Raw genomic sequence first — 17,090 nt, 5'->3', positions numbered from 1 at the left:
TTATTTTGTGTCAATAAAGTCATTAAATTGGAGAATATTTATTTGCTAATTTTAATTTTATATTTTTAAACCATTTAAATTACCTATACAACATAAAAACAGTGAAAACACATTTAGTTAGTTTAGACAATTTAAACTTTTAGATAGTTATATTATTAATTTATTGATGTATGTAAAGTACTAAAGTGTAAAAATATTTTTAATTTAACGTATTGTTTTTAAGTAAATTGAAAAAATGAAGTTATTATAAAAGATAATTTATTTAGTTAAATTATTAAGTTGATTAAAATTAATATTTAGTTAGTTTAAATTATTAACTATAGTAATGCCCCCTTTTTAAGTAATTGAACTAATTATTGATTATCAGACATATTGAACAGAATAATATGTAATATTTATAGTATAAATGTGTAATAGTGTTATAGAAGTATTTTGAGAGTTTCAAATTCAACCTATTAAACAAAATAATGTTTCCAATTTTTTTTTTATTATTAACCTGAGTTATGATCAATGTGAAATAAATTCTATTAACAACTTTTTATTATAAAATTATGAAAGAAAAGTCACTAAAGGTATGTAAATCATGATTATTGTGCATTTTTTTGTCACATTCTTCATTTATGACCTTTCGTAGGTATATTATAATAAAAATTGAATAAGTACATTAAAACAAAATAGTTTCAATAAATTAACATATAATTATTTAATTCTGTATATAAATAAATTATAAATACATTGTTATGATATTATAATTTGCTGAGACTCGACATTATTCGAGCTTCAACATTATACAACTTAAGTTCCTTAATCATAAACATATTTAATTTAGATTTTGTATAATTATATAGTTATTTAATAATCCTTATGTAAGTACAATAATTATTACAAAAATAATATAAAATGTATTGCATAGGCCATAGGGACTGGTGTACAAATTAAATGTAATATATTTATGAGTATTATACGCCTAATGCATTTCTAGAGTGTCATTGCTTTTTCTTTTCCAGTAGAAACTAAAATAGCTAATAAGAAATAATATAATATAATAATACCTAATAAAGTGAGCTATTCAAAACTATTGCTTCTTTTTTCTTCTCTAGGTACTACTGCCAAGTGTAATTTTTTCATATATATTTAAGTCTAGTTATATAATATATAGGTATGATTATATTTTAATATTTAAATAATAAAAAATATAAATATTATAAGAATAATAGTCTTTTTTTATAAAAGTGTAACCTATACAAATATATGGGATAGAAAAATAGTTTTCGTTAATTAAAAATAATAATAAAAAAAATTAGCACGTCTGTCTCGTGGAATGCACGCAACCGTCTACTGCCCCAAGTCTAGTCTAGTGCGGCGATGACCCGTTTATGCAGCGTCCACCGTTTGGTACTGATTGGAATACGAAGGCGACGCGTACTTATTGCGATTCTTTTCAGACTCCTCTCTGAGTTGGTGTAACAGTGGCGATTCTTTGGAATTTTGGAACGATCCGGCCGCAAATTGCGTGTACAGTTTGCCGGGCGGTTCACGTTCGCTGGACTCTTCGACGTAACCGCCATCAGTGCCTCCCGAGTGTTGGTAATAAGTGGGCGATGGTGGTGCCGGTTGTGAGTACTGCGTGGGCAAAGATTGTGCAGCCGGATACTGAGCTGGCGGAGTAGGATACTGAGCTGGCGGAGCCGGATATTGGGGGCGGTGGCGCTGAGTACTGTGCTGAATACGGCTGAGGCGCCGTCGGATTCGGAGGATAAGACGACCACGGGACGAACCTATATCGTGATGTATGCAAACAAACTGTTGTAATTATGAATGATTTAAGTGTTTGATCAAGTGTGGTCGGAAAATTGAAAATGGTCTTTTTCTTGGAAACGTTTGAAAATAATCTCATCATAACTTAAAATATAAAGACGTATCGTCACACACTCATTTTCCGCCAATAAACCCTTTTTAAATAAATATATACTACATATTATTATACTCATGAGTTGGGATGATCGAATACTATCAATTATACTTTGTTAATAACAAAAAGGCTATCAAGAAACGCTTGATCGTTCAATTTATGAATTTCGTTCTATATAAAATTTGAATATTGTTGACACCAATCTCACCTAACTGGCGACGGCGCTGGCGCGGGGCCCGCGGGTATGGCGTATAGCGTGGTGACGAACACTGGTCCAGCTCGGAGGAGATCCACTGGGACTGGCGCTACAACCATGCCGACCGGGATTGACATGCGGTAACCACCGTGCAAGATAGTAACTGACTTTGGGAACGGTATGAGCGTCCGTTCGTCATACAAGTAGAATGGTTGCTGTAACTGCACTTGCACCGCGGGAGTAGCTTCCTGTAACCGTAATAATATTAATAACATTACAATACACACTAAACCTTGGAATTGACTTCGCTCATTCGTTTAATGTTTTTAAAATACAGAACGAAAATAAATTGTAAATTAATATTTTGTTTGATTTAAATTTATTTTGAATTGTATTCATAATTTTGATGAACTTCAAAACTTGAATTTTATTTAAAACAATAATTTTTACTTCATAATTCATAGTTGGCGGTATCAGTAGAAAACGTAAAATTAGAAAAATAAGTATCAAGTACCAATTAATTGCTGATTTTATCGGTGAATAGTGATCGCGATAGACAATAATATAGTATGTATATTAAATTAATTTAAATTCTGATTATTTTTCTTCTGGGTTATTTGTAGTTGTTACTTACTATTACTTTTCTCCGACTGAATAATAATACTCATCAACAATCCAATTTTTTATTTTTATAGGAAAAATTTATATTAGTTTATTTATGATACAAGTTATTTAACTAAAAGGAACACAATACAAAATTAACTAACTTTAGTTATATACATTTAGTATATAAAAAAATAATTTATTTATAGATAATTATAAATTCACAAATTTTAGTTTAATATTTATTTTAAATGAACTGTCTCATAGATACACGTTTATTCAATATTGTTGTGATGTCTACCATATATAAAAATTACCTAATATACAAGCAAGTAAAATGCAAGTTACTATTTCATTAGTGTCTCGTGTTCATAGAATAAGTAAATTGTCTTATTATTAAATAATAAATATAAAAAATATTTTTCACATTTTTAGTTTTTTTAATACATTTTTTAGCAAAATCTCTTTAGTTTTACCTTTTACTATTATTATGACATTATTATAAGTATATAATATGATATGATAAGATAAGATATGTGTTGTGGGGGTTAAGGGTAGATGCTTAGAAGTACCTATCTAAAATAATACGCATAATAATTTGTTTGAACAATAATACTAGTTACTAATATAATTTTTCACATAATTTAGTTTTTATGAATTTACACAATTTTATATTTTCATATTTTATAGTTTAGACGTTTAGAGTATTAAAAACTTGGCAACTAAAAAAAAGTAATAATAATAATAAAAAAAACATCTCATATTGAAATCATAAAGAGAAATAAAAAAAAATACAAACACTTAAAAGTGTGAGATTATATAATAATAAAATTAATAAAAAATACATAATTGAATGGTTTTTACGTATAAATTATGTTCTCAAAGCGATTTTCCAGTTTAATTATTCAAATATTTATCTCATATCAATATTATTACTATTATTACTTGATACTTCATCTAAATTCGATAACTGTTTACTATATTTTATATTATATTAAAATAATTCTATCATTGATTTAGGTTATAAAATATATTCTATTCTATAATATAATATTATAATATTTATAACCTAAATCAATGGTAATGTAATATAACATATACCTAAACATAAATCTATAAGAAGATAGTTTTTTGACATCATATTGTCATATATCAAAATCAATAAAGTAATAGCAAATTTCTTTATTATATTGAAATAACATAAAATTAAATGTGTATTTGAATAATTACACTTCTGAACGGGTACCTAAAAATGCAAGAGTACAAAGGATAATTAGTTAAATCAAGTCTAAAGAAATCGTTATTCTTTAAATAGCTAGACTAATAATTCCGTGAAATACTTTTTATTGTAAGCTTTATGGACAAAGGACGTGATTTGTTGCGGTTTAGTATGTGCTTGTGAGGTAAAAGTGTTTTATAAGTTATAACCCATTTATTAAGTGTACTCAACAATTTCGTAATCTTTCGCCGTTCGAAGTTCATACCGTTTTTTGTCCACTATTTATTTACGCTTCATAAATTTAAACAAACGAAATTTCATTAAAACTTTTGAAAAACTTGTCCTTACTGAATAAATTAAATATTATGTATCTACATTTAATTAGGTTGTATTTTTTTAACAATAGTATTTTTTATACACTTTCCTTTTTATAAAATGTTGTTTTCTTATATTTATTTTATAATATTTAATATAACTTTGAATATTTAGACCACTTATAATAGTTGTCAGTTCAAATAACCTAAACGGAATAAAAATCACCGTTAATCAAATATTCGCATAACATATCCATTATATTATATAATATTCTAGTAAACTCAAATTATATAATATAACTACAATAAACTATAGCCTATATATTTATCTAACAAATAATAATACTCTGAGCTAAAATTTAGGCCTATAGGGAAAAGAATTTTCTTGTTTATGATGATGGGCCTCTTGATTCCATACTTATTTTTTTTAACAATAATATGTTAATACTATAACAAGACGAACATTTGGTATTTGCTTAAGTATCTTAAGCACAATGTATAAGTATAAATAATATTTTAAATTATTATAGGTAATATAGTACTGAAATACCAGACCACGAACACTGCACACACTTATCCCGTTAAAAAACGCAAACAAAATATACTTCATACTTTAAAAAAAAAGAAAATGTTTTATTATCTTTAATTACTTTAAAGTAAAAAAAAAAATAGTATTTACTATTATTTAAATTGTATTCTTATGTATGAATTATTTTTTATATTTATCTCTTTATTTAAACTTGTTTCAGTTTGGCGGGCCTTAAAAATATTTCTATGTAACAAAAATACTACTTTTCACTCTTGTGTAACACACTTATATCAAAATTTAAACGATTCTATACTTGAATAATGTATTTTACTATCAGTTAATTCATTAAGTTATTATGTACAAATTTTTTATACACTAACAATCATCATTATTGCAATAGGTAAAACTTATAGTCGTTACTTTTTTTCGTACACTAACAAAATAAATATTATATAATACATTGTAAGTGATACTAAAATTACGGTTTTTATTGTTATTGTTCTGTATTTATTAATATATTATAGATTGGTTTAAGGAATTATCTAACTACCTAACCTAAGAATTATTATTAAAAACAAGTTTTAAATACTTACAAATGATTTTGTTAATGATTTACACATTATAACTGGTTCGGTTTTTGAAACACTGTCGATTTGTGGCCGATAAATCATCCTTAGATCTGAGGACGGCACTTGCACAACTGGAATTAGTACAAAGTTAGCCACATTCACGGGTCTTTCCGTGAATACAGCTAACGGCCTTTGAAACTCGGGTTCATAATTATTTTGGTAGTTGTCGTTTGACGGAGTTGGCCCGTACGATTTTGGTGGATCGGATCCCCAACATACGTCTACAGTGATCACGAACAAAACCACCGTCCGAAAAAGCATTTCCTCAAAAAATAATTTAATTGTTTAAAATCATTAATCAATATTTGAATGCATTAGTATAATATACGTATTATATGTATATATATTTATATTTAGTATACGTTGGAATGTTGCATTAAAATGAATTTACGATTGTACATAATATATCGCATAATGTAATATTACTTAGTACCTATAACCAATATAATATATTACTGAAACAACGTATCAACGTCTGAAATGTACTTAGCATAATGGTTATACCTACATATATATATATAGATTAGAGTAACGATTCTAAAGTAAATAATATAAAACTGTTTGATTACAATGCGTGCACTGTACACGAGAATCCAAATGATTATATTTTATGTTCGTTCAGGAAAAACGTGAACACCGTGATGGTTTAAAACGCGCGACATGCAGACGGTTGGAAAAAAAAATAGAAAGAAAAATAGCATGAAATCGAAAATCACTTACCTTCAGTGTTACCGTCACGTCGCGGCCGTGGGTCACCGTCATCGTATCACCCATATAACGACGTGCTTATGTGTGCACACGGATGACGTTGCGCGTTGTCTGAGCCTGAAGACCAAATGGTTCGATGTGCACCGAGTCACCGCCTATAAAAAGGACACGCGATGAGCTTCAATGGCAAAACGGTCGCGTAACAGTAGTATAAGCCGAGTACCTAATCATTGGTACCTAATTTATATATGTGTAGTACATATTACCTAGGTGTTCAGTATGCGCAAAGCGTGCAAAAGTAAAAGTTTTCCCGAAATTTAAAAATAAACGAAATGCGACAAAAGAAGCGAACAAAACGGTAGACTTGTAATATATATATGCACGTATGTGTATTGTAGTAGTATAATGTTCGCGCTTTCGTCGACCTTGCGTCGACATATATATTATACTGTATTCACGCATTCTCTCGAATTATAATGGCCACGAGTCTCTGGTATTTTTTAACAGAAAAATAATTATAATTTTGAGGTATATTGGTACATGATGCAGAAGGCATAAAAAACGACTTTAGCATTATTTCCCGGCTACGTTTGTACATATTATAGCATATAGAAGTATATTATATATTATAATAAAATATATAGGTAAATAAATAGGTTAGGTTATAAATACTTATGCACATAGTTGGTGATTATATATCTGTATTCAAACATCATATATGTGCATTGTGCATCGTTTCCAAATCACAGAAAAAAAACCTGTAAAGACGTCTTTTTGTACGTATTATTTTCCGATTTGTCGGCTTTTAAGTTTTACAAAAATAAATTAATAATATTATTACTATCGCAATATGGTCATTCGTCGTTTTACGCGTAAAATTCAATTACCGTTTACTTGTGCTGTTATATCGGCGTAGAGACATTTATTGTATATTATTTATTACTAGCACTAAAAATGTGGTTTTAGTATTAAAATAACGGTCTGGTTATAAATGTAATGCATATTTTAAATAAATTTATAAATTTAAGTAGTAATTGAATTGAAATATAATGTGCATGATCTATGAAGATATCTCTAAAAACCTAAACACTTTATTTAATAAAAATTATAATATATTATCTTTATATTATTATTATTATTTTGTATTATTTATTGATATTAGCTTTAAAGTTTAAATAATCTTATAAGTTATAACACACTTCATACTTTATACGCGTATAATATTTATATTGCTAGACAAACGAGTTGTCTGGATAGTCTAAATTGTTCGTCAAATACATACAATTGATATACAATTTTTTGCGTGACTAAATCTAATATGTTCAAGTTTTTAAATACAATTATTAATTTTCAAGACAAATTCGATTTGTTTATATGCTTGCATTATAATATTATATATAATAATTAATAGGTATACATAAAGTATAGAGTATTATGTACCTACTATGTATGTGATAATATTTTTTTTTATGTAAATCGAATTGTGAAGTTGAACAAATCTCGAAAACAATCATAATGCGAATGTGCGCAATGCATACGTTTAGACATATGTAAATGAATGCAATTTAAAATACATTAGGTATGTAATAAAATATACGGTCTCCGTCTTTTCCGTTTATAGTTTGTACCTACATAGTGAATAAACACCACGCGTACAATGATCAACGGATGAGTATGAGTAAGTATATATTTATTACGTTGTGCGCGTTGTAAGCCGATCCAAAAGTGGGATTAATATAACATTTATAATATATTATACGTAGGTACATTCTTTCTACAATCCGTTAAAGATATAATATAAGTATAGGTAAACACTAAGCATAGCGTCTGCGGTGGACGCGAGCATCATATATATATATATATTATTATAACGTTCATAAAGTATTATTGTGCTGTAATAGATAATGCGATAAAAAGTTGCAGCTTGAAAGAAATAAATAAAAATATGTCTAATCTGTACAGGTATGTGCTATATTCCTTATCCTACAAATGGACAATTATTATTATATATTATTAGATTTACAATTTGTTTCTCTACTTAACGAATATTATGTATAACATAATGTCGAGTGTTTGATATTTGCAGCAGTCGTTGACTGCAGAGGTCCTCGACACCGAGATTTGCCCACACTTTTATTACTTTTATTACTGTATACCTACATATAAATATAGGTAGGTATAACGTGCGACCTAATAGCTGAACGCATTATAGCAACACACAAATATTAAATGTTTTTATTTTTTTCGTACATGGGTAGGTTACAAGCAACAGTGATATATTTATAAAAATTTAAACATGCGTAGGACATACTCGTAATATTATTTATTATATGTATTTTATCGTAGGTACGTAGGTACAAAATGTATGCGTGAACGGACGTCTTTCCTGAACGCCGGAAAAATGATAAAAAATATAGATTTAAGCACCGGACATTGTGTCACGTCAGTGTCAAGTTGAAGGACACCACTGTAAATCGTATTATAATATTAAACGTGATGCCATGAATGTACAAGGAAATAGATAATTTTCTATTTATGTTAAAAGATCACACGAGATTATAATATAATAACGCGAAAGTTCATAGCCCATTGCTGCAGTAGTAGCTATATAGGGTGATCTAAGACTTTTAAAATCATATATACGTGCTTGGTCGGTGTATTGACCTCTATTATTACGTATTATTTTATATATATATATATAGGCCTACTCTTTACCAATATTAATGTTCACAAATATTCCAAAAACCAGTTTCTTTGAGATTTACGGTTAGTAATTATACACCACTTTATGATGACAGAATATATTTGGTGAAATGGCAAAAAGTCAACAAAAAACATACAAGAATATTTCATTTGGAATTCCAAAAATTTCGCGAAATATAAAATTTGCATTTTAAACTGTAAACTTGTATATTTTTGTTTATTGGGTACATTTAGGATGCATCGACGTCATTCTGTACATGTTTGGTCTTATGTAGGTATATATAATATAGGACATAGGTGGATAAGTATCTGTATGCTTTATATATTTTATATTAATAAGACAACTTATATTAATTTTATTATACCACTAAATACACCAAGAATAATATATTAATATTATTTCAATTGTATTAATGATTTACCTGTATATACATATATAAGTATACTTTAATAGTTTCAATATGAAACTAGATCTTAAATAAAAAGTATTAAAAATAATTTAAACATTTCATATTACTTATAAGTTATAGGTTTAAGTTGGTTTATATTTATAGAAAACAAAAATAGCATGATTATAACGCCTATTAAGTATTAATATAAATAAATTATATTTTATATTATTATAGGTGTTTTGTGTTTATAATTATAAATTATTAAGTATAGTCGGTAATGTTTATACAAATTAACTCAATAATTAATACTATTTTTATATTATTTAACATTATATATTTATACATGAATATGTTCAGAATTTCTTATTTATTTATTTTTTTGAATTGAAATATTAAAGCGATATCAAAATTCAATTGTATTATAATTGAACTTTATAAAAATATACATACACATATATGTTTTACCTTATAATATATTATATAGATATTATATTATTAATTATAAATGACAAAAATTGAATGCACTAAAAATTAACAACTATCAGAACAAATAAATTAAAAATGTTTAACATTAAAATGATTTAAAATTTTAATTAGATAGTCTTTATTTAATTTTTTTAATCATAGAGTAATGTTTACTTACGTGTCTATAAGATATACATATTATATGTAAGTAAATATATAAATAACTTTGTCACATAATTATATTATTTAGATTTGAAGGGTAATACTTAAAAAAAAAATGAAAACTACAAATTAAATTTTGCTAAAATATACTATACGCATTATTATAAGTCGACTTTTATTGAATCAACTTAAAAAAATTTAAGAATTTAAAGTTTGGAACATGTAATCGAAAAATGACAAATTTTCAAAGTAAAATTGTGTATTTATTTGTTTAGGCTTTTATGATTTATATTCATGTATAACATAGTTTTATCTGGATTCTCTAGTATGAACAATTAAATACATCATAATCAACTTTCAGTTCTTAATTATAATAAAAATAAAAATAAAATAAACATTACCTGACAACAATGTATTATGTTATAATATTATAGTACACTCCTCGGACCTGTTCATCTGCGAAAAATGTACTCACTAGTATCCAGAACCGGAACCAACATGAAATTAAATTCGAATTCGAATGATTCTCAGTTTGGCAGGTCACTTGTTCTACCTGACGCTCGCAAATACCCCCACTATAGGTATCATTTTGAAATGTTAGAAGATACAAAATTATAGTCATTCAGCAGTAGTAGGTAAATGAAAATAATGTTAACACTTAAATATGTAATTTTTTTTATCCATCCCGTTCTTGACATCAAATAAAATGTATTTATGTAAACCTTAAAACGAAATTTATTTTTAATCTGATTTAATGGCGTCGTGTGTTTCATTCAAAATTTACCAGCATCTCTCTATAGAAGTAAGTCTACTATAATTTAGTCTTGAACTTATGATGGTATTATTATTTATTAAATTATTATATCTATAATTTACCCATCATTTCTGATAAAAAAAAAATATAATGCATCACTACAAATATATATATATATATACAGTGTACTTGTTTGAATACAAATTTAAATAGATATCCATAATGCAATGTTATTAATGAATGCTTATATCGTGATGTATATTTTAATAAATACCTACAATATTTGTGTGTGAACGTCAAACATGTTGTTCTACTAAAACTTTATATTCCCGACGGGTCAATATCCTTTATAATATAATGTTATTATACAGCATACCAATTTTTAAATAGTGATCACTATTTTGCTATGTAATGTGTAGAGTTAATAGAATGTATTATAATGGATTAAGTATCGCTCTAGCCGGTTATGACACCATCGAATCGATAAATCCACTAACGAATATATAATATTTGATTGTATGGACTGTAGTAAGTAAAGTACCCATCTAATGTTTATATAGCAAATCTTATATTATTACTGTAATATTTTACTGTAAGAAAAACCGTATTTATAATATATTAGTTTATATTAATATAATGAATTATTGATATTATACTAATATTTTCAATTGTTGTAGGTATAAAAAGTAAGTATATGTTTATTTATTTTACAGCATCCTGTCCTCGTTGAAATAATATATTCATATATAATACCTATACAAGCAATAATTATTAGGTACTCACTAAACACGCATAGAAATAATGGATTTAATTTTACTTAGTCAATAAGGTGTTGAATGTATGAACTATGAATATTAAATTAAGATTTTAATGTGGTTTGAATAATGGAAACAGAGAGTTAAATTAAATAATATTGTTTAACAACACTATGTTTTAAATAACCAACAATTAAAAACATTTCAGAAGTAAATTATATTTAAATCAATTTTTGGTAAGTATTCAGTTTTAGTAATAATTATGTTGTTAATTTTACTTTCATTGAGAAATTGGATATACAAATCTTAAATTGAGTTTTCTGTAACTTGTATACAAAAGTGTTAAAATAACATTTGTATACCTAATACTAAACAATGGGTTAGATAACCTAACCTAGGTAAGTATTCAGTTTTAGTATAGTTTTTATAATGTTAACTTTTAAATGAATTATCCATAGAATCTATTGTTTATTGATAAAATGAAATTGCGTTTGCTTTTATTCCCTAAATACAATACTCGTTATTTCTATTATAAGCTTTTTATAATTTTCTGCATATACCTATTTGTGATAATTTTGAAGTGCCTATCTTTATTATAAAACAATGTAACTAAATTTTACTTACCTTTTGTTATTTTGTATTTAAAAATGTTTAAAAAAATGAATTATATAAATGACCATAATAAAGATACTCAAATAAATAAAAAATAAATTAATATAATTATTTTATTAATTAGTACGTTATTTGTTATAAATTTATAATTTTTTAAAACGATTTACTTTATTGTGTATATACCCAATACAACTATACTAATGTTTATAGTTTTAATTTTTTAAACAAACAATATTGAGAATGATGATGCACACACTTATATAATTTAAACCAATCTTGAGAAAGACTTCGATAAAGCAAATCTTGATTTATTAATAATGAAACTTAAGCTATAAAGAGTACATAGAATAACAATATACAATATATATTACTATCTTTGCTTAGATTGTTGTTAAAGAATCGAATTCAGATTATCAAATACACAAATTTTACTTCAGAAATTAATAAGTATAAATATTTTATCCATCGAAATTACTTGTTCTCTTTACTTTTTTTTTTATTGCTTATGAATAATGAATTTGATAAAATAAAATAGTTCAAATTGTAAATATTTGCATATTATAAATTGATTAGACAAATCAAATATTAATTTAATATTAAATATTTGGGGATAGTCGAATTGCACTTATTACCTACAAAGAAATGATCGAATTGCACTTGGATAAAAAAAAGGTAATGGTCGAACTGCACTGGGTAAAAAACAGGTAGTTGTTGAACTGCACTCGTTCAAAAAAAAGAGTGAAAATCGAAAACGCATGGAAATTTGTTACAAGTCGAACATGTATAGTAAAAACCCGTCAGACAAACCCGTTAAAAATATTACGAATCTTATGTTTACGAACGCTACGGGCTACCTTTATTTTTTAGCATTATAATATATTAGTTCGTTAATGCCATTTAGATAACGCAGATAATTTATTATTGTCGCCAAAACTTGACGAAAAAATCTAACCTAACTGGATAATACATAGTTATCAACAAAAATATAAGACTAATACTTATATTTTATACCGTGTACTATTTAGACCTATCACCTATGTAAACTACACTTTTACGTCGCTATGTAAATATGAACAATTTAAAAATTATTAAAAGTGATTGAGGCCGTGTCTTAACTGTGTAACAAAGTTATACATTTTACAAAAAAAACCATGATGGTGTTAAATGTCGTTGTACCCATTGTGATTGTCTTTCAAAACTATATATCTACATGGATGTTCTACAGTTATTTTTCGGTGTGAGTTAATACATAAACACGAAGAACCACTTAATTTACCTCAGAAAATGATTTACCCCTGCAAATTCAACACGGTAGATTGCTCTGAATTAATAGAAAAACGTCATTTTAAAATCATCACAATTTATTCCAGTTAGACTTATACATTAAATTAAGTTATTTTTTTTATCGAAAATATTAAAAAATTATTTGAAATTTTCATCTTCAAACATCCTAATGTACCTATACCAAATTAATTGAATAATATAGAATTTTTTAAGATTAAAATGCCTACATTGCTAATTAATTGTTTCTTTGTAATATTATGTACTATTATTGTTGAAAATTGTGGGTGAGCTATGAGCATACTTGGATAATAATCTTGTATAATATTAAAACGTGATGTTGATATATAATACCATATAATTAAGTAAATAAATAAACTACTTACATTTTAAATTATTTTTATATTTGAAATTAAATACATACAAATTATACATTGTTTTATTGGATATAATTTAATTATGTAAACGCACGAAAATATTGGAATACCGATATTTTATATTATATCTCTTAAATAGTATCGCATAACAATTAATAATATTATACATACATAAAGATATGAAAAATTGGAATAGAAATATTAATGTTTCTATCTGTTTAATTCTTTTTGAATTTGATTACTTTATTTTATAATTTATAACCACACCAATCCAGTCAAAGGTAAACAAGTTTATTTGTTTAAATCATTTATAAAAAATTGGATATGAATACGATTTATTCGCGTATAATAAATAATATTAAAAATATGCAGTAGAAGTATAGCACCATCATAGTGACATGACGTAGATATACATTTTTGATAAATGAAAAAAATAAAAACATTATTATAATACAATATAACTATGTATTTTATGTTAGCGTTAAAAAATAAAATGTAGTTATTTCATAAGCTCTCTAAGATTTTTCGGTTATATTATGTAGGTACATTGAAAGTAGTTAGGATACAATTATATTTCTGTCACCCGTAAACTAGTTCGTATTATCTTCGTTATTGTTAAGAGGTAATACTATACAATTTATTATTGTATTTAATCATTTATTTTAATACATCCATATTCAAATTGTCAAATTGTTTATATATTTTTTGTTTATTTCTATTTCAAACTGAATGTAAATATATAGAATTAATTTAATTTAAATGTAAATACTTTAACTAAAGCAGTTCATTAAATTATAAAATAACAGATTTTATAGTTTAATGGAAATCATCATGGTTTAAATATAAATTAATAAATAGCTATAGTTGGATAGGATATAAATTTGGTAGCAGCTATCAACTATTCAAATAATTATAACATTAGATTTTCACCCGAAAAATAATTATTTCTCCTTAAGCAATTTTTGATATATTATTGTATTTAAAAAATACCAACAATACATATTTGATATTTTCAACTAATAATTATATTATAATATTTTTTATTATGTGATAAAATGTTCAAACATTTTTTTATAAATTTTTTTTTATAAATGTCGATAAAAAATTATTTGTCGGCTTAACATTTTTGAAAATTTATTACAAGATCCTACAAAAATTATTCTTGTATCTATAAATAATATTAAACATTTATAGGCAATTTTTTTTTATATGCATATGAAATTAAAATTTTGACAAAACTCGTCAAAATTGCAAAATATTACTAACTATTTTGTAGTTAAGAATTCATAAAAACTTTTCTTTTTATACCTAAGTTTTGAAAAAATAATACAAGATTCCTCATAAACTTTCTATAATGAAACTGTAAAATCTAAAAAATATAGATACCAGTTTAATGACAATTACATTTTATAGACATTTCATTTTAATTAAAGTTATGTAGTAAATTTGAACAAAATTACTTATTTAAAAAATAAATAACGACATTAGTTATTTTGTTATAATTTAAAAACATTATTTGTGGAAACTTCAAACTTTTACCTATATATTATATTATCATAAATTGTACCATACGCGTAATGATATTTTTTATTTATTTTAAGATAATGTACATATTTATAAATATTATGAATCTATTTTTGCTGGTTAACAGTATTTACAGATAAAATTAAATTTCGAGTTATACACATTTTTATAGTATGGAATAAAAATATTCAAATACTACATAATAGGCATTATCCAAAAAAAAAAATTGTACCTATCAACCTATCCTAATACTAAAAGTAAAATAAATGACTAAGATTGCTATATTAAAAAAAATATATGGTGTAATAGACTTAGTGATGTAGAATGATAAACCGTTTTCGTTAAAAATAATTTTTCGTATACAATGATGTATCAATAAACTCGAATTTAACATCCACATAATAGTGACCCACTCAACATTTAGGTAATGTATAGCAGAGTGATACCCACTAGCCTACCTTTTTAACTTATAGTGTAAAATTAATTAAATTAAAATATTATTTCAAGAATTGATGTTAATTTAATTTCATAATTATAATTTAACCACTATAAATTAGTTGAACTAAAATTATCTTAATTATATATTTTTGAATGTTTGAATGAATAATAGGTACTGCCCTAAGATAATATTATTTTATTCACCAATGAAAAACATAACCAATGTATCAATTTAAATTTTTTGACAACATTTTTTTATCTTAAAATTATTAAGCTAATTTAAAACTTATATTATTATAATATTAAATTATATTTATTTATAATATTATTTTGACTATTTTCTAATTATTTTCAAACTCCTTAAATTTAATTATGATACAATATACATTACACTCTGATATGTTAGGTTATATTCATCATTTTTTTTTAAATAATAAGTAATATATTTTATTATAGTTGTATACCCAACTTTATCCGTGAAAAAAATGAACAATTTATTATAAATTACAAAACTGTATAAGTGTATCTCGGTTTAAATATATCTTAATTCACGAGAAATTCGGCGTTGGTTTACCTCACTTTGTGAACCAATTCTACCGAGATGTGCAAGTCGCATATAACGAAACCAAATGTATATATTAGTATTTAACATTTTCTATGCATGGAAACATTTTTAAAATATTCTGTGATATTTATAAGCTTTAATATTTTCGATTTTTAAAGCTTTTTGACGATTTTTGTCAAAATCGAAAACATTTTCAAATTATTTTATGGATAGTTTAAAATGCATAGTTTAATTTAAATATTTATACTAAAGATTTGAAAATTAAAAACAATATTTCATAATTTATTATTAATTAAATTAAAAGAAAAAATTGAGATTACTTTTTAAAATATTTTTTATGAACATCTAAAGTTTAAATTTTGATGAAATTGAATATTCACGCATTATATAATTTATGTGTAATGTATATAGACATAAATCAATACAATTTTAAATCATTTTATTTTGCGTTATTTTATATTCTAATTATTTCTCTTCGCCTTATATTTTGTTTGTTTTGTTAGCCATAAAACTAATGTGTTTCATGGTATTTTATTATTTTCGTTTAAAACTTTCTTTTTAAGTACAATTAAAATTTTGATTATTTGTTATCATGTAGATATAACATTTTAGTCATGACGTCGTTGTTTGCAAGTTCTGATTATCTGGTAATGATTTAAATATATTTTGAGAATAATTCCAAAAAATAATTATTACATGGTTGATCAGAAGCGGCTCCAGAAACTTAGTTCATAGAGGTAGAGCTAAGTCACAATATTCATAATAATAATATCATACCATAGTAAAATCTATTAATAATAATACTTCATGGTAAAGAACATAGGATTGAATTCAAATTTAACACTATGTCGTGTAACCTTTAAAATACGTATACATTATACAAGATCAATAAAATTATATCAATTGATTTTTTTTTTTATGATTATTCTGCTTTAGAAAATTTGTATACAGT

The 17,090-nt window shown here is 25.0% G+C and overlaps 1 protein-coding gene across 1 annotated transcript; it reads right to left on the bottom strand.

Moving 5' to 3' along the window:
- Positions 1–675: 675 nt before the first annotated feature.
- On the bottom strand, positions 676–10,377 carry LOC132921646 (uncharacterized). Its single transcript, XM_060984783.1, is given in 6 exon segments — positions 676–1,699; positions 1,701–1,778; positions 2,121–2,356; positions 5,367–5,666; positions 6,123–6,265; positions 10,234–10,377. Coding segments are annotated over 5 exon segments (993 nt in total). The 5' UTR covers positions 6,177–6,265; positions 10,234–10,377; the 3' UTR covers positions 676–1,374.
- Positions 10,378–17,090: the final 6,713 nt, after the last annotated feature.

This window comes from Rhopalosiphum padi, chromosome 2 (genome assembly GCF_020882245.1).
Source record: "Rhopalosiphum padi isolate XX-2018 chromosome 2, ASM2088224v1, whole genome shotgun sequence".
Classification (NCBI taxonomy): domain Eukaryota; kingdom Metazoa; phylum Arthropoda; class Insecta; order Hemiptera; family Aphididae; genus Rhopalosiphum; species Rhopalosiphum padi.
This window is presented reverse-complemented; position numbering and strand designations above follow the sequence as displayed.